Genomic DNA, 19,231 nt, shown 5'->3' on the forward strand with positions numbered 1-19,231 from the left:
ACCATTTAAAGCTAATCGAACAAACAAACGCAAAAACAAAACGAAAAAGTGCATATATCCGTGCACTTTATTCCTTATGCTCTTGATCAGAATAATTCCAAGTGTTAGAGGATGTTGGTATTCATTTTTGAACAATATAATTATTATTAAATAAGAGAAAGAAAGGAGAAGATAAGAGATGTTTAGGGGAAGGGGGTATAGGAAGAGTAAGAGAAGGAGTAGAGTAAGAATAATAGAAAGATGGAGGAGGAGAAGGAGGAGGAGGAGGAGGAAGAAGAAGAGAAGAAAAAGAAAAAGAAAAAGAAGAGGAGGAGGTGGCAAAAAGTTAAAATTAAAAGTTGTATAGTAAACCTTATTCGTATGGAATTTCATCAAAATAGTATTGTCCATAATGATATTTACAACGAAATTGCGTCGGTTTTTTCTCAACGGAACATATTTCGGCAACGAGAGAAAGAGAGAGAGAGAGAGAGTTTTTTTAGAACATTTTCGTTTTCGAAAAATTTATTGTTTAAACGTGACTAATAATCTGTATCTCAGCGTAATAACAAAATGGATTGTTAAAATAGAAAATTTAGGGCGTCTTCCGGCACATCGAGTCAACTATACTCGTTAATCTAGAGAGAAAAAAAGAGAGATTGAGAGAGAAAGAGAGAGCGAGAGAGAGAGAGAGAGAGAAAGAAAGAGAGAGAGAGAGAGAGTGAGAGAGAAAAAGTAAAAGAGAAGAGATCTTTGCGTTTTTGAATACTATTAAAATAATAAAATTATATTAATATAATAACACTTTTTACACCGGAGGCGCTTCTAAAACCACAAAACTACAGTCTTTGGTATCTTCGATCAACAGTTATGATAGTAACTAAACTATTCTACATTTATCTATAATCTAATAAACTGTGAAACAAGTGTACTATAATGTTATAGTTCATTATGACCCCCTCCCCCCTCATCAAACATCCTTTTTTATTTATATATATATATATATAAATATTTGAATATTTTTTTCTTTATTTATTTTTTTTCTGTAACACTGGTGGTGAGCCACATGAAAAAACCTTTTAAAAGAATTTTCTAAAATATATGTATATATTATCTTGTTTCTATTTGTTTTTTTTTCAAACGTGATAATTTTATTATAAAAAACGCGAGCGAGAGAATACATTATTGTATTATTGTTTCCATTGTAGTTATCAACGTATCTAATTCATCCTTGTTCATTTCAACGTCAATGATACGTCTTGTTCCCTTCTCTTCAACAATAAAGTCTAATTGAAGTAGAGGTTCTCGTAACGATGCCATTTTACTCGTACCCATGACAAGCTGTAAGTTATACAATTCCAATATATCCTTCTTTTATTAAATAATCATATAGAAGAACAAAATATAATGAAATATTTGATTACTTTTAATCTCCAATCAAAGTCTACTAAAGTTTGTAATTTTCGCTTTGAATGTTCCATTAATAAGGCATGCGTCAGTTGTTTTTGTCTAACTTTTAAACAATTTAAAATATCTTTTTGAATTAATTCAGGAAGGTCATGATACTCTGGAGGCATCTAAAAATTAAATTAACTTCAATAAGGCAAATGGAAACTTGAAATAATTATTTAACATAAATCAAATACGTTAAGAGTACTGGGATAAATTTTTAAGTATAATAGTTGTTGGTAATAATTTTTAATACCTTCTCTTCCATCAAATATAAACATGCTGGATTACGTAAAAGCATTATCATTAATTTATAAACATCTTCGTATACTTCTTTACTCCAATTCATTCGATTCATGAACTTGTGGTAAGACGGTCCAGGACGTCCACATATTTCATCTACACATGCATGTAGTAACTGTAAACATAATAGTTACTTTTAATACACAATTTTAATTTGTTACATTTAATAAAATATACTAACTTCTTTCAACACATCACCCTTATCTTGATCAATTAAGTTGGAATATAAAGACTGAATAATCTCCATTCTTAATCAATACTTAAGCATTTTCTAATATTTGTGTCGTTTCATCTGAATCAAAAAAATACAAATATAATAACATGTAACAGTATTAAAAATACATATTAAATTTTTGTACACACAACTTAATGTATATTATTAATAAATAATAATTAATATTACCTTATGTTACAGATGAATTAAATTATATAATAAATGATTATTTTTTACAAATACATATACATAAGTGAATGCAATCACTTAATTTTTTGTTTATCACATTGAACAGATTGTCTATTGTAATAAATTTTATTCGAAGGTTATACATTCAGATAACGTAGAAATGTCATCGAAACAAAAAAATCATTTGTTAATACCGGCCTGGAGCAGGGATACCAACATGGCAACCGGAACGCCAACTGGTGGTGATTAAATTTTTCTATTCAATAAAATCATAATAAATTATAATAATTAACTCAAATTCATTCTCAAATATCGCGAAAAATATTACAAATATAAAACTAATAAATTAAATTAAAATATATATATATATAAAAAAAAAAATAAAAAGTAGAAGAAAAATATACAAAAATTATTTGTAAGTTAGAACATTAAAACAAAAAAAGGAAAGAAAATTGCATCGTTAAAATAAATGTGGTAATATATCTTATATATATATTGATAATTAATAGTTTTCCCCATTAATAATTATCTTTGTAATTAATTTATGAAGAAATCAAAAAGAGAAAATTTTTAAAAAGCCTAGATGGCGCGCAGAGCGTATTTACTAATGTTCCTTTTCTTATAAAAGAAAGAGAACTTGGTACGTTTCACTTTTACTTGACGGTTACCCTTCCATTTATACTATTATCTTTAGTTACAAAATGCACTTCTGTGTATAGTCATGCATTATAGGAGAAGGTTTATCATGAAATAACTAACGTTTTACGATTATTTACTCGAGTTCATCGATTTTACTGCAAATTTTCTTTTACAGTAAGTTTTTTAAGTAATATCTTACATTTATTTCATTATGACAATTGGTTTTATTCATCTAAATAAAATTATCTTGATCATATTTTATACACTGAATCGTAATATTAGAGAATAACATTCACTCTCTTTATGGCTTCGCGAATCAATTTGTTTACGTGTGTGTATTATATATATACATATATATAAAACATTTCTGGAGTGACATAAAACATACTTTTATTACAACGAACGTTTGCAGATTATTGGTTAACGTACTGGTTACGTTTTATTTAAAGAAATATTATTTCTAAAGTTTATAGAGTTAGATTATATAATTCTATTGCTAGATTTTTCTTTTGACCTACTTTTTTTTTCACTATCTTACCCATCTGTTTATTAAAATATTTAGGTCAACTGTTGTATTTTTGTTCTGTTTCACTTGAAGCAATTGTCATTTATAACAAATTCGATATTTTAATCATACATTCATGTAGAACGAAATTTGTTTAAAATTATTGTTATTCTATAATTTAAATTTTTCGTTATTAATCAGTTTTGATTTATATTAAATTCATTTGTTGTTTACAAAATGTATTCAATTAAGAATAATTTTAATCGGACGATCATTGTTTATCGTGTATCGATATTTATAGAAATTTTTTTATAAAAAAGAAAATACTTGAAAAGTTTTATCAGAGTTTGTTTTAATTAGTATAATTTCATTTTTAATTTTGCTTTAGTTTCAATAACAAAGTTGAATCTATCGTACGTGACTCAAATCACGTATTCTTTTCCTCGGATAATTTTTCGTAATGTCTTTTATAAAATCGATATTTTAATGTTTTATGCGAATATATCGATAATAAAATTTAATATTTGCCGATGCATGTAATATAAACATTTTTATAAATATAATATATTTTTTGTTGTAAATATTACTACACAATATTATTCACAATTCAATTAGTGATATTTATTCTTATATTTTTTTATATAAATTGTATTTCTTTAAATATATTATTATATTATATTGCATTTTCTCTTTCAGATTATAAAGAACAACTTAATTATTTAAAAAAAGCTTTGAAGAAAGTATTGAACATTTTTTAATGAAATATTTTATTAAACCTAATCAAGACTGTTGTTGAAAATATATTTCAATTGGTTGCATTTTTCATTATAATGGTTAAGTATTTCGAAGACAATACAACCTTTTACTTTAATTGGAAGCAAGTTGTACAAGGATTTTGGGTTAAATATCCCAATCCTCACAGGTATTAATGGTGTTATTATAATGAAGCTAGAATATATTTCTCTCATGTATGAGCTTTTTTAAATAATATTACTTTTTCATTATGTCATCAGCTCGCATGTCTTATCAGAAGATACTATATCGAGAGAAGTTAAGGAAGGCAAGCTTTACTCTAAGCGTCTCTTGACAAAAACAAACGGTGTACCAAAATGGGGTGAAATGTTGATTAAGAAAAAGTCTGTTAAAATAGTTGAGGAAAGTATATTGGATCCAGAAGCGAAGACATTAACAACATATTCGAGAAATTTTACCTACAACAAGGCAATGGTAATTCTTGCAAATAAGATATATTATATTATGAATACATCTTCGTTACTTTTCAAATGTATATAACATAATATTGGTGTTATTACTTAGAGCGTTATTGAGAAAGTTGTTTATCGAGTATCGGATGAAAATCCTTCATGGACTACAGTACACAGATCGGCATGGATATGGAGTTGCGTACTTGGATTTAGTAAAGCAATTGAAGCATTTGGACAAGACAGATTAAAAAAGAATTATGTTAAAATGTCATTAGGTTTCAATGACGTTCTTGGACGTATGTTTCCACAAACAGCACAATTATCAACTTCTTACAGCAGTATTCAAGTAAGTATATATCATATAAGAAAATGGTTTCTACAATTTTCATATTTTTTATATTTTTTAATATCGAATAATTTACAGCCAGACGATACAACTGCAAGTAAATCAATTTTAGCTGAAGGTTTGCAACATTCATTAAAAGACAAAGCAGAGCAAGTTAAAGATGCTGCTAAAAAAGCTTCAGATTTAGCTAAGCAAAAGACTGGTCAATTTATGTAATATATAGACGATTCAGATTAATTAAACTTAAATAAAACATTAGCGAATAATCAAGTGCTATACCAGATGAAGAAATTCAATGGAGCATGTATTAATAGTTAAAAAAAACAACAGCAAAAAGAATTAGATCACTTGGAACTTTGTGTTTAGAAAAATCAATTTGATCTTCTCTCTCGTCACAATATATAGATAAATTAATGATTTTTATTACTTTTGTTTTACAAAACATAGTTAATTGTATTTTAAACAAAAATTACCATTCCTTTTTAACTGCCGGAGTTCCCAGAATATATACAACATTAAGAATATTTTCTGTATCGAATTATTTAAGGCTTAGTGCATATATAATTAATATAAAATACACTTTTTAGATACGATATACGTACTTACGTGACTTATACACTACTACTCGTTTAAAATAAAATATACGAGTTTAATTACTATAAAAAGTAAGTCTTGCCTATAGAAATGGAGATTCTATTAGATTATATTAAATTGTTAATGCCATACAACATTTTTTCGGTTGTAATGTAAAATTCAATTTTATTTATTGTTCATGTTATAAAAAAGTCCACATATTTTTTAGAATTATTTTCAAATAAATTATTTTATTTAATGGCATATATATAAGTGAAATACATTTTGTGTTAATTTGTAATATAGGGTATAACTTTTTTCTTTTTTGGAATAACAATTTTTTCTTTATTCTAAAAACAAGAAATACAATCATACCGTTGAAATATAAAACTATAATATATATATATCAAATTGAAATATAAAACTATAATGTATATATATCAAAAATTAACATAAGTTGTGACTTGATGTTTTGTATGTAGAATGCCAATAAAAAATAAGTATGCATTTATGTAAAATTAGCGTTTAAAATATTGCATAATAGAATTTGCACCTTTGTTGCTTTATAAAAGAACGTAAATGCAAACTTATATGTACGTATATATAACAATTGTATTATATTATAAAAATATATTTGCTATATGTATGTGCTTTTTAATGTATTATATGAATAACTAATTTAAAGTTATTAAAATATATATATGTCCAACATATGCAAGTTTTATTGCATACAATTCTTGTTATTTTCATATCAAAAGGTGAAGGATAATAATAAATTAAATTAATCAAGGTTATTTCCTTAATAGAATAATCAATGTCCTGTAATTAAAACTGAATTATTGTTTTATTTAAATTAAACATTTACAAAAATTAAAGGTGGACTGTAAACTTTAGGGGTCTTGGATTACACTATTTGAGGACCTACCCAATTTACCCAGATTAGCCTAACTAAATTTGAATTAGTTATGACGACTCATTCGGCATTTTGTCGAAAAATATCCTATTAAAATTTTCCTATTTAAATTCAATAATGTTGCAAATCAACGAACGTAAAAAATGTTTTTTAATAACAAGAATAAATAAATAAAAAAATATGCTTATTTAATTTCAAATTTTATGTATTTATGAATACTCTTGTTGTTGTACAGTTATGACTGTACAAGCATAAACGTGCGTATCAATCTAATTCTTGAAAATAATTATTTAATAATTTCTTGTTAAAGAATCTTATTCTAATATCCTAAGTATCTAAACAAATTTCTTAGAAGAAACTTGGAAAATTTATCTCATTGAACATATTGCGGAAATAAAAATTCAAATATACTTATAAAAATTTTCAATAAATAATATTAATATTAATCATTGACATTGCAGTGACGTCATTGAATTTTCGCATTCACGTAAATACAGTATTGAAAATAACGATGATCTAGTAGTAATTAATTTTGTTGATATGTTTTTTGTCTTCCTCATTTCATAAGCATGAAACGTGATTTTCTGGTTGACCTTGTCGTCGCCATTTACGGATCGGACTTCTCATTAACGTAGTGATTCCTTGAAATTTTAGAAATATCACTTTCCTTTAAATTTATCAATAAATTCAAAGAGGAAAAAGAAAGTAAGACAGAAGAAATAACATAAAAAAACCTTTTAACAAAAATATGTAAAGATGAAATTGTTATTATAATCAAAAGTGTTGTGTTTTTATTAACGCATTAAAAGGGGAAATTTATCTTGTGCAATATACGAATGAGGGAAAAACCAAGTTTTTTTTTCTTTTTATAATGTATTTGTGAGAAATGGAGTGAATAAGAAAGAGAAAGAGGAAAATTCTTGGGTACACGTATTTAATTCTTTTCCAAGTTGTCGTCGACCCGTGCAACGTATCAGAGATTCATATAAAAGTAAAGAGTCTCGATAAATTTCCGTACAGTCGATCGTCGACCTTCAGTGAGAAACTTTGTTTGAGAAGTCTTGAGAATCGTATATAAAGATATTTCTTTTGTGGTCTATAATAATTTATTATAATCAATTCAACATGACGTGCCGTGTCAGCGTTTCTACGATTTTAAGTAATTACTAATTAAAACATATAATAATTTGTGTTTTTTTTATACGATGTGATTTATTTATACGATAGTTTATTCTCCGTTGATCTTTGATATTTAATAAGATTAAATATTAATACGATTATTTTGTTGTTTGTTATTATTGTAGTCGTGCTTGCAGTAACATCAAACACCATAGCCTTTCCTCAGGTAAGTTTACAAATGTTATTTTAAACATTAACGTTATAAATATAAAAATTGCACTTTTACATTATTTCGACGGATAAGAAATCAAGAATTGTTTAAATATATTTATGAAATTATAATCCAAGTAATGCGAATGATCGGATGATAGAACCAACAGTTTCTTGACAATTGTTACTTGTATTTATACGTGTACTATTGTATTTAATTATTACCTTAATTATTTATAATTCATTTCAGAACTTGAATTTAAATGATTTTTCTCAAGTTAATGGGTTCGTTTTTGACGGTCCTATAAGAACTACAAGTCGACGTCCTGTGGATAATGGAATTATGGATATTACATCAACTACACGAGCAACACCTGCACCTGTTACGCCAGGATCCCAAGAATATGAACAATGCATTTCTTCGTGTGTGGTAAATATTTGTTTTAAATAATTTTATCTTATAATATTACTTATTACTTTACATATATGTAATTTTTTAATACAGTTTACTGCAGAATATAATCCTGTATGTGGAACAGATAACATCACTTATGAAAATCCTGGAAGATTGAATTGTGCAGTTTTGTGCGGCAAAAGTAAATTAATTAAATATTTAAATTTTTTAAACAATAATTAACAGTTCCTAATACTAATTTGATTCTCTATCTAATTACAGATATAAAAACAAATTCGTACGGACGTTGCGGTGCTGATGGGCTCAGAGGTTAATTGATCATTGGTACAGACTGATAATAATGATTTATTACTAAATAGATAAGTAATCTATTATGAAAGACTGTTTAGTGATATATGTTTTTTTATAATCTTTTCTATTAAATTTCTTTTATTTCTACTAATACGTTTCTTTGATAATATTAATAAATATCAAAATATCAAATTAAATGCATTCTCATTTGTTTTTTCTACTAGATTATTATTAACGACAAAAAAATTTATAACAATGATTTCATTTATTAATTGTTAATCATAATTAACATTTATTATATTTATTGGGTATACACTGTAATTATCTTTTCTTTTTTGTAAAAATTAATATAATTTCCAAGTAACAAAGTATAAACTTTTGTTAGAATATTTATTTAATTGTTATTATTATTTTCAATGTTGTTAATATAAATAGAAAAAAAAGAAAAAAACAAGAAAGAGAGTGATAGAAAAAGGAAAAATTGATGCAGCTTTGTGATATGTCGATTTAAAGTGATTCCCTCAGCCGATGGTAACAAATCAACTGATCGAAGAATTATTTCTATCAGCCCACCTGACCCTTCGAGATATTTCAAAGTTACCCCCATGAATACCATAAAGATGTCTGGCCAATATATCAGCTCTGTCTTCTTCCGCTCTTATTGCCATTTTTCTGTATCGTCCAACAGCAAATAGGCACGATGCTATCAAAATTATTTGAATGATCAGCCAAAAGATGAGTAAGCCTAGAACTAAACTAGCATCTACGCAGAGTAGTCCATCGATGGAGTCTAAAAAAAAACAAGTAAAAAAACAATTTAGAAATGGATTTAAACAAAAAAAAAGATAAATTTTAAACTTGTTTAAAATAATTGGGATTAAACTTACGTCCGCCAGCTATTAGAATCGTATCGGGAGTAGTATTTTCCCTGGACAGTAGAGGATCCGCAAATATCACAGGACTCTGAACTATGATAGACAGTTGTAATGGTAGTTCATCTGGTGTTTTGTTCCTGAAAATTTCAGTTACCTCAGCAGTTATATAAGGCTCCGACGTAGAAGTGGCAATTGTTGATTTTCGTTTCCTTCTTCCGTAAGAGACACGATTTCCTTCGCAATGTGCCTTCAAAATGAAAAATAATCATTCCAATGATATGTGTACTTTTCTATTGAATTCGATGTTTAATTGTTAATTTACCGGCTCGCATATATCCAGACAAAATTTAACAATAACGTTGAATCGGACCAACTGACTTTCGGGAAATTTGAAAGCAGTAAAAGTTGCAATAAGTGATCGATTATCAATAGGATCTTTGGATAACGCTGGAAATGTTGTTGGATCCGTAGGACACCCAACTTCATTAAGTAGAAGATAAGACCAATGTCCTGTTGCACTACTAGCTACTAGATGTCCAGCCATGATATCATACGGACCTAAAATACTTGAAATTCTATTTAATTTCATTCCTAATTTTCATATCTATCATTTAACTAATTCAAGATCACGCATATTTATTTTATCATTTTTTGAACAAAGGGACAAAGAATAAATAAATGGTTTAAATTAATGAAGATAGGATACTTAACCAAAGACGTACCATCAGCTGGATTTATTTCAATTCTAAGAGTCAGCCTTTCTCCTAGTTTCGTAACAACAGCATCCTGATGATCCTCGTTTAAAATTCTCATTGTTATCACTGGAACTTCCGATGATGCGTTCATTACAATTGTTGAAATTGGTGGTACTCCTGCGCTAAATACGTTATTACGGATATGGAAAAAAGTTAAAAAAGTAATACATTTTACAAGGACTCAAAACAGTGCTCACTTGGGATCAGCAAAACTTAAACTTGATTGTACCGATATGTTCCTAGGTTTTGGAATATCATGTTCACCTATAGTACATCCAACTTTAACAGCTTGATCACCCAGTCTTTGAATAATAGGATTGAACTGTACGACTATGGTAGCCCATATCATTGTTCTTGTTCTAAAAAATAATACATAATTTTAATGTAATTATTGATTATAAATGTTTTGTTGAACTAACCGATTTTCATTATCGATTGAAAATGCTGGCGTAAAACCACATGGAATTTTTGACATCTCTAATTCCTCGGTTTTTGGTAAAGGCAGTGTTAATATTGTTACGTTTCGGCCAGTCCCTTGAATACCACAATCATTTCCATAACCATTGGCGTAAAGTCTACCATCGAAGGGTTCCAACGTAGTCAAAGTTACTGTTAACATTGTGTCGCTGCATTTGACTTTAACTGAAAACATAGTATTTTATAATTTTGTAATTGAATCAAATCCCAAAGTTTTGCTTTTAGCGAAATAACTCACCGTCTAAACAAGGTTCGCGTTCCTTGTAAATACTGTTAGGTGTGTTTTCAAGTGAACTGGTACCAAGACTCAGTGTATCTTCTGAGTGTAATCGACAAATTGGTTTTTGATTTGACGTGTATACTACTGTATAACTTCTACAGATGAAACCATCCTCGCCGAGATCGCATCTGCTTTCGCACTGTGTGCAATTACAAAACAAAATGTTAATGTTATTATTAAAATAATATTAATAAAAATATAATACATCTACCTCTTGTTTATCAACACCAGGTAATTCAAGATCCGAATATGGCAGAGTTACGTTCGGAAATTCAGCGTAGGAACAATAATCCATTTTTACTGCAACATAATTTAAGATTTAACAATAGGCAATATTTTCGCAATAATTTCATTTTCCTATGTTAAATAATTAGAACAAGGAATATATTATTAGATATTTTTAAATACATTCCTTTTTTTTTTTTTTTTCAATAAAATACCCACATATATCATGACACTGATGTTGCAGATATTCGTCTCTGTACATGGAAGCCCTGTAAGTCTGTGGTCTGATACTCCTTTCAGCCATTGATAGGGCACATCTTCCAAGTATATTATTAATCGATAATGCTTTTGATGCACGAAATTGGGCTGATTTACAGGCACCACCTGAAAATCAAAATTCGTTTAACATAAGTTCATATTCTAATAAATTTCATTCTGTAAATGACAACAACAACATCAAATCAACTTTTTTTTTGTGTTTACTTTATATATTTTTTACAGATATTAATTACATTAATTTAAATTTACCTGCATCGATACACATTTTATAACATCGGCTTCTTCGCATAAGTTGTGGTAACCAAACGGAGGCAACATCGAGTAAAACGGCACCCAATGTTCTTTCCACTTGCCAAAGTTTCTTTTCTTTACAAATTTTAGGTACTAAAATAAAATAAGATTCGAATAAATAATTCGAGAGAACATTGAATAGGAATAATATAAAAAGAAAAAAAAAAGAAAATATTCTCGATACCTTTAATACAAATTTCTTGATAAAATATAGCATTCGACTCTGGAACAAATTCGTCGCCTTGAACTTCGACGCTGTAACAGAGACTTCTATCGATATCGATCACGAAGGCAGTGCAATTGATTCTTTTACACCTGAGAGAATCAAATAAAAATAATTAATATATAAATAATAGAAAAAACAAAAATTCATTTAAATATATTTAATATTAAATATAATATTTTATGAGAATACCTTTCAAAACAAGGTATAACAATGCCATGGGCATTTTCACCACTGAACAGGGCAACTTTAGAAATGGTATATTCAGGCCTAGCTCCATTAACTTTCTCCCATGCTGTGTCTTGACAACTTTGACATAATCCTACAAAATAAAACGAAAGAAAAAACAAAAATTATTAAAATAAATATAAATGAAGAAAAAGAAGCAAATACACGATTAGATGAACGTGAATTCCTTCGAGCATTGCATACCTAGTTTAACATCGGGAATACATTAATGACGTAACGTAAACGTGGTTAAAAAAAAAGCAACAAAGAAAAAAGCAAAAAACAAGATAAAAGATAAAAATGCAGCACACCTGTACAAATGATCGACAAGATGACGATGACGACGAGGAATAGAAGAAATATCAAAGATCTCGAACGTCCAGTCATCCTTTTAACTAAACTCTTTTTCTTTTTCTTTTTTATCATAAAGTATTATCAATCAATTTGCAATTCATCTATCAAACAAACGAACACTTATTGTTAGTCCTTCCTTCGTTTCTTCATGCGCGAACAAATATTTCGTCGTTACATAATTTTGTTGATTCACGGTGCTTATATCCTACTTTGTAATTAATATCCTTCGAAACCAATCATTAACACCGTCTTCTTCAAACAGTTGATATTTTTTCATCCCCATTCCCGTCATTCACAAATTTTCCTTCTTCCTCTTCTTCTTCTTATTTTTATTCTTCCTCTTCTACTTCTCTTCTTCTTATTATTCTTCTTCTCTTTTTTAATTAATTTCTTTGAAATAAATCATTTCCCTATATACTTATACGTATAATGGAATAATTTAAAAAAAAAAAAGGAATAAAAATAGAAGAACACGTTGTTCGTCTAACGACGAACAAAAATATGAATGACAATTCCGTTCTCGCGTTCGTACCACGACTGACTCCTCTACCTGACGGGATGTGGGTAAAAACTATATATCGAGGTGCATTGTCGTAGAAAAAAAAAAAAAAAGGTGTACCTGCGAAGACGAGCAGGACGCGCTCGGTGGTCCACGAACACGATCGCGATAGGCTTCTCCCTCTTCACCCCTCTTACCTCATCTGCAATCGTGCAATTAGTCACCCCTTTTTTAATAATACGTACCTACTGTCTTTTTTCTTTTTTCTTTTTCTTTTTTTTTTCTATATCGTATCGTTATACACATATATACGATATATGTTCATGTGTCGGTAATTATGACAGTGGAACTAATGTAAGTCAGATAATCGAAACAAAATTTTGATGACTTTACGATTTACATTTGTAATACGAGTAATTTTAATATAAATTAAATCGTAAAATGAATTTTTTAATTAACAATTACTCGACCGTCATAATTATTGGTATATATAATATAATTAATCAAATATTCTTTTTTTCATATATATATATGTGAAATAATTCAAATATAATTTACATATGTTTAAAATAATTCTACGCGGCGATTGTTAAATTAATTATGAACATTTTTTTTTATTTTTTTTCAATTACTTTTTTATTCTTATGTAACAAGAAAACAAAACTATATATGTTATCTTACCAAGAGAGAGATACATTTTAAATATGCGAAAATATTTTCGAGAAGAGGATTATTTGGAAATAACATTTCAACGTAGTTCATACAATTATCTAACTTACACGCGCGACATGATAAAAATAAATTTATTGAAATATAAAACTTTTGTTGAAACACTAAAGAGAATCAGTATCGCGTTCTCTGACATATACGCACATTAAATTAGAATTTATATAAGAGTTATTATAATTATATATGAAAAAAAGAAAAAGGAAAATGAATTTCATTTGAAATTTCATTAGCATTGTATTAGCATTATAATAAAATATGAATATATATCACTTCGTTATAATCATTAACTCAAATGTAATGCCATAATCATATTATTAACATATTTGTTTTATCAGCTCCAATTTTGGTTATCCATGAAGATAATCATTTAAAAATGGTGTCAACAGAAAAAAAACAGACAAAGTATGTGTTCCATAAGTACTAAAGTAACAATGTGTGTTTCCATCTGTAGAAAGGCTTACCGAATCGAGGCCGCAGGTTCATTTACGTGCTCGAGTGGTCGTCTATCGTTATCACTGCTTACGCAATAGCCTTTGAAAATATAGGTATATCCTCCATTAAAAATACGAACGATTTGTCAAACAAAATGAAGAAGAATCTTAATAGTATAAGTATTTTTAAAATATGCAACTGATGTGTAAACCTAGGAAAGTGAATTCTGATATTTGTTATACGGGTCATTCCTGTCCTTATTTATTATATATGCATATGTATATATATGTGATATATCTATTAGTAAATACTTACTTATGCATATGCATAACTAAGCATATGAGTCATCGACGTTGTTTGAAATCTCTCAACGATATATACTTTTATATTATCTAACGAAGTATTAGCATTATCTAATACCAAAATTATCCTTTCAATTTAAATATAAATAAATTTCAATTTTATTTATGAAATAACCCTTTTTAATTATTTTTCTATAATAATTAATTATATAAATAGTTTATATTAGATACTAATTATTATATCATATAATATTAGTATATTGTATTAGATTACTTAAAATAAGTGCAGTAATTAACTCGATGTCTTGATATTAAAACTGCATTAAAACTGCCATTTATTACTCGTAAAGAAATTCGTCATTTGTCTGAAGGATGAATAAAAATTATCGTCAAAAATGTAGAGAAAGAGAGAGAGACTATTTCGGAGAATAACAGATGTACGATTACTTTGTAAATAAATATAAAAATTTGTTTAAAATTAAGTTAATTTGTTATATCTAACATATTATTTTGAGAAACAATAAATAATATGTATATTATTATAGTAATTAATAAAAAATGAAAAAGAGAACCTATAATTTTGTATTAACACGGTATTTACTTTAACGGCATTAAATAATAATAGCACGATTGTATTATACTTTACGCATTATGCTTCTTGAGTTCTAGTTACTTAAGTATTTCAAAGCAATTCCTACGTAAAAAGAAAAGTTTCTCTCTCATCCTGATGTAGACATTCGAAATAGAGGAAACGGAACTGGCAATGAGTAAAACGTGATCGTGGCACGTGTAAAATCGATATTATCTATGATATGAAGAAGAAGATTTAAACGTGTAGAGAATTATTGCAGAATCGTTTATTTTGTAAAATACGCATACACGGCTTACTCGTCTACGAATATACGCATCCGGCGTGATGTCCTTCGTCTTATGCAACAGCAATGGTAACGTTATTATGTACAATGCATATGTATCTATTATATCTATGTACATACGTTTATTATCATGGTCTATGCGTCAAAGATACGTAAAACATAAAATTCATTTTTAAGAAATAAAGATTATATAGGATTTATTTATTTAAATTTTTTTAAATATAAAATGTTTTGTGTCAATATAAATTTGGATTAATTAAGATATCGATTGTTTATTACGTATAGTAATTACTTATAGTAATTTTTATACTAATATTATATTATAATAATTAAATAATAAATAAAAAGAAATTTTTATGAAATAAATATAATCGAGTCCCAAGAGTTTGTTCTTTTTTTCTTCTTCTTCTTCTTTTTAATTTCTTTATATGTTTGTACAATAATTAAAAATCGTCAAATAAAAGATAGAAATTTCGAGATGGTCCCGTTTATTTTCGAAAGGCTAGTCGGAATCGATTCAGATGCAATTTCCTGTCGGGCCCGTCCGTGTCTACCCGTCAGTCTGCACATCGTCTCTACCCCCTTTATACGGATCAATGATATCGTATAAATGATGACTGGATCGAAAACTAATTTACATGAAGTCAATCGATTACGAGTACTTTCATTGTCATATCTCCTAGTTTGACAGATACCGTGAGAATAACTTCCCAACAAGTTACTCTAATTCCATACCATTCCTCTTTTTATTTTTTGTTATATACCATAAAAATGCGTAAATATTAATAAATTAAAAAAATATAAATTTTCATATTACATTTATTAATAGTCCATATACAATATACTTCAATAATTTTTTTCATAATTTATATTTTACATATATATGTATATTAGAAATAATTTTATATATCATAGTTAATATTTTTTTACTATGATAAAAAGAAATATCGTAGACTAGTACATTTTGTTTAATAATTTTTGAAAAAATGAAATTATATTATACGTAGATATATCAATTTTCTGATGCTTTCGAAACTAATTCGATGAGTTTACCGACTCTAAAGGATCTAACTTACATAATCCTTTAATAATGTTTTCACCATAACAACCTTTTCCATAATAGTTTAAGATCAAATCGGATGGTTACTCGTATAGAAAGTTTCATTAATAGAGATTGTACAAAAGTATACGATTCAAAGTAAAATCAATGATAATAGTTCATCCAAAAATCTTAATAGGATTATGATGACTGTCATTTAAATCAATCATGTCTTCTTCCTGTATTGTAATAGATAGATATTTTCAAAAATATTAGTTAGGTATTATTTACTTTCAAAGATTTCTCATATTGCGACAATACTTCGAATACATACTTTCAGCCCGCATTATTTATCAGTTACCATTTGAAATTTATTTTCTACGAAATTCTTTCGTAATTTTTCTCTATTACGTGTAACTTTCTTTTCCGATTTGAAAAGGAAATTTCATAATTAAATGTTGTTAACATTAAAATTATATTACGTGTAATTAATAATACTAATCGAACATTAAAAGAAAGTACAAAATGTATGTACGCCTGTGCATTAAACGTTGCTCAAAGATTTATTTGTAAAAGCAAATGAAAAAAAGATGTACATAAAAAAATAATCGTGTTAAATCTTTCTCTCTCTCTCTCTCTCTCTCTCCCTCTCTCTCTCTCTCTCGCTCAAGATCAAGATCAAATTTTTACGTACAAACATATTTTCCTTACAATTTTATAGAATAACAAAATGAAAATATATATAAATAAAGAAAAGAAGAAAGAGAACTATTAATTAACAATAAGATTTTATAATGCACTCATAATTAAACGATTGATATCGTATAGACCTAAAATAGTATGAAGCAAAGTATTCAATGGGTCTGGAACAATATTACTTTCATTGAGATTTTTCAATACCGCCATTACCGGTGGTATAATAGTATGAAGAGGATCATTAATTATATCAGTTAGAGACTTGCTTTCATCCTGGACCGTTGAGAGAATATAACAAAGAGATTTTGTTACAGATTTTATAGGATTATCTGTAAGTTCTGAAGTAGATGGTAGATTATTTGAATCCGATGAGTTACAACCGAGAACGTCATTGATGGTCGGTAATAAATTCTTGGTAGCAGATCCAACTCCTGTAGACATATTGAAAATATTTGATAACGATAAGGATATTTAAATGAATTCTTCGTTTTAACGTTAATGAAAATTCGGAAAAATAAATGAAGATGATGAAAATGGTGGTAGTGGTGGTGGTCGTGGTGATAGAGTGATGATAATGATGATATCATAGAATAAATAGGTTTGGAATCGTTCACAGCGTTTTATACATTATCAATTAACCCTTTCGGAAGATACTCAACACGATTAACAATTTGATCGAGCAATGATGCCCCGGAATATAAAATCTTGGACAATAATCCTGTCAGTGATTTTAGAATAAGCGTTAAAACATTAAAAACCGATGGCGGAAGTTGTTCGTTTAAATGTACAATCATTTTACCGATCCAATAAATTGATTTCAATATCGTATGAAGAAAATAGTTAACTTAGGTGCTGTTATTATTGCTCATTGTGATATTTTTGTCGTTGTTTGGAGCCTCATTTTGGCCTGCAAAAAATCTTACGTTAAAGCTCATTTTAATTCTTCGCGATTTTTCTTTAGATATCAAACCTTTTTACTTGATTTTCAAAAAAAACTAAACTCAAATTCCATCTTGTCTAACTTTCCTTTATTCGTGTTTAATCTGTTTTCTTAGGATGTTAGGAAGAAAGAAATTAGATATTTAAATAGGTAAGACAGTGAGAGATAACGAATGAATTTTGTTTCGAAAAAAAGATTAGGAAAGAGAGTAGCCGTATGCGAGACAAAATAGTTATAGATGTAAATGATATAAAAAAAAGATAATTAATTCTACCTTCAACAGCATTTTCAATCGTCGATGGGAGTGAAGCTCCATCGGATAAACCATAGAGTCCGCAGCAGGCAACCAAGCAAAATAATAATGATTTTGAAATAGTCATCATTTTACCACAAAATTGTATCCTCCAATAATTCTTTCACTCCTTTGCACTGGTAAGATATAAGATAAATTATTTCTATTCTAAAGTATAACGTATTAGTATTAAAATATTACATAAGTTTGCGAAGAGCCGTTCCAAAGATATTTGCGAATTTTCTTGTATGCGTTTGAGCCCTTATATTAAGAACTCTATCCTCAAACTGCGCTAGTCTATTTCAAAGAAATGTCACAGTACTACGTAAATACTACTACTTCAAACGTAAAAAATCGTTTAAATGTAGAAACGAAAAAGGAAAAAATAATATTTTAGCCTGGCTATTCGAATATCATTGAACTACTTCGTCACCAAACACTAGTATTTATTATGCCACCTTATCATATACCTAATTTCTTTCCCTCTATTTTTTGTCTTCCTTTTCTTTTTTTTTTTTTGTTCTTTTTCTAAAATTTACGTAAATGATCGTTGCATATCGAAAAGGATTAAATAGTTAAAATATTATTATATGCGCATACATTTCCAAATATAGTTTCTATGTACATGCCGATAATTATACATAATCGTAATGATATAACAACGACTATTAGACGTGTATATAATATAAAATAATATCATATGAGATGTAATTAAAAATACATAGAAGCTCTAAAAATTTGTAAGTATTAGTCATCTGATTGAGTCATACGTTTTGATAAACAAAAAGATAGGTATATGTTGTACATTACGCGAACATAGAAAAAGCATTAACACTTTCAATGAAAAAGATGAATGATTTAAAATAATATTTTGGACAAACTATTTATTATGTATAGACATACTGTATTTTTTTATTATATTTTTATTGATTAATATTACATGACTATCATGATGATTTGTCAAAATATACTGACAATTTATAACTCATTATGAATATTTTACGAAGTTGTATAATTAGACATTTAAAGATATTACTACGGTTATCATTAGAACGACCTGCATTACTATCACGAAAAAAGTATTACGAAA

The 19,231-nt window shown here is 27.7% G+C and overlaps 5 protein-coding genes across 6 annotated transcripts; 2 read left to right on the plus strand and 3 right to left on the minus strand.

Annotated features, from left to right (window-relative positions):
• Positions 1-745: 745 nt before the first annotated feature.
• Positions 746-2,175, minus strand: LOC122524815 (COMM domain-containing protein 8-like). The gene is made up of 5 exons (XM_043647266.1): positions 2,135-2,175; positions 1,913-2,023; positions 1,685-1,846; positions 1,404-1,556; positions 746-1,320 (listed from the first exon to the last, which is right to left on the minus strand). Exons 2-5 carry the CDS (start codon positions 1,976-1,978, stop codon positions 1,162-1,164), a joined length of 540 nt encoding a protein of 179 aa, XP_043503201.1. The 5' UTR covers positions 1,979-2,023; positions 2,135-2,175; the 3' UTR covers positions 746-1,161.
• A 1,858-nt stretch (positions 2,176-4,033) lies between these two features.
• LOC122524351 (protein preli-like) lies at positions 4,034-5,144 on the plus strand. The gene is made up of 4 exons (XM_043646558.1): positions 4,034-4,200; positions 4,292-4,505; positions 4,596-4,829; positions 4,908-5,144. Exons 1-4 carry the CDS (start codon positions 4,109-4,111, stop codon positions 5,043-5,045), a joined length of 678 nt encoding a protein of 225 aa, XP_043502493.1. The 5' UTR covers positions 4,034-4,108; the 3' UTR covers positions 5,046-5,144.
• Positions 5,145-7,354: 2,210 nt separating this feature from the next.
• On the plus strand, positions 7,355-8,438 carry LOC122524357. Its single transcript, XM_043646571.1, has 5 exons — positions 7,355-7,474; positions 7,620-7,660; positions 7,895-8,074; positions 8,150-8,240; positions 8,321-8,438. The coding sequence occupies exons 1-5, from the start codon at positions 7,441-7,443 to the stop codon at positions 8,371-8,373; spliced, it is 399 nt and encodes a 132-aa protein (XP_043502506.1). The 5' UTR covers positions 7,355-7,440; the 3' UTR covers positions 8,374-8,438.
• A 221-nt stretch (positions 8,439-8,659) lies between these two features.
• LOC122525883 lies at positions 8,660-12,709 on the minus strand. Of its 2 annotated transcripts, XR_006305901.1 has the most exons (14): positions 12,295-12,709; positions 11,948-12,077; positions 11,717-11,847; positions 11,491-11,625; positions 11,182-11,346; positions 10,949-11,037; positions 10,696-10,876; positions 10,400-10,622; positions 10,178-10,339; positions 9,948-10,102; positions 9,548-9,783; positions 9,380-9,472; positions 9,238-9,318; positions 9,018-9,140 (listed from the first exon to the last, which is right to left on the minus strand). XR_006305901.1 is itself a non-coding variant. In XM_043648897.1 (13 exons), exons 1-13 carry the CDS (start codon positions 12,407-12,409, stop codon positions 8,890-8,892), a joined length of 2,208 nt encoding a protein of 735 aa, XP_043504832.1. In that variant the 5' UTR covers positions 12,410-12,709; the 3' UTR covers positions 8,660-8,889. The 2 variants fall into 2 exon arrangements, 1 of the variants encoding a protein (XP_043504832.1); XM_043648897.1 differs by having other exon boundaries at positions 8,660-9,140; positions 9,238-9,472.
• A 4,278-nt stretch (positions 12,710-16,987) lies between these two features.
• Positions 16,988-18,532, minus strand: LOC122525252. Its single transcript, XM_043647930.1, has 3 exons — positions 18,343-18,532; positions 18,124-18,278; positions 16,988-17,340 (listed from the first exon to the last, which is right to left on the minus strand). The coding sequence occupies exons 2-3, from the start codon at positions 18,230-18,232 to the stop codon at positions 17,003-17,005; spliced, it is 447 nt and encodes a 148-aa protein (XP_043503865.1). The 5' UTR covers positions 18,233-18,278; positions 18,343-18,532; the 3' UTR covers positions 16,988-17,002.
• Positions 18,533-19,231: the final 699 nt, after the last annotated feature.

This window comes from Polistes fuscatus, unplaced genomic scaffold, assembly GCF_010416935.1.
Source record: "Polistes fuscatus isolate 324 unplaced genomic scaffold, CU_Pfus_HIC Scaffold10, whole genome shotgun sequence".
Classification (NCBI taxonomy): domain Eukaryota; kingdom Metazoa; phylum Arthropoda; class Insecta; order Hymenoptera; family Vespidae; genus Polistes; species Polistes fuscatus.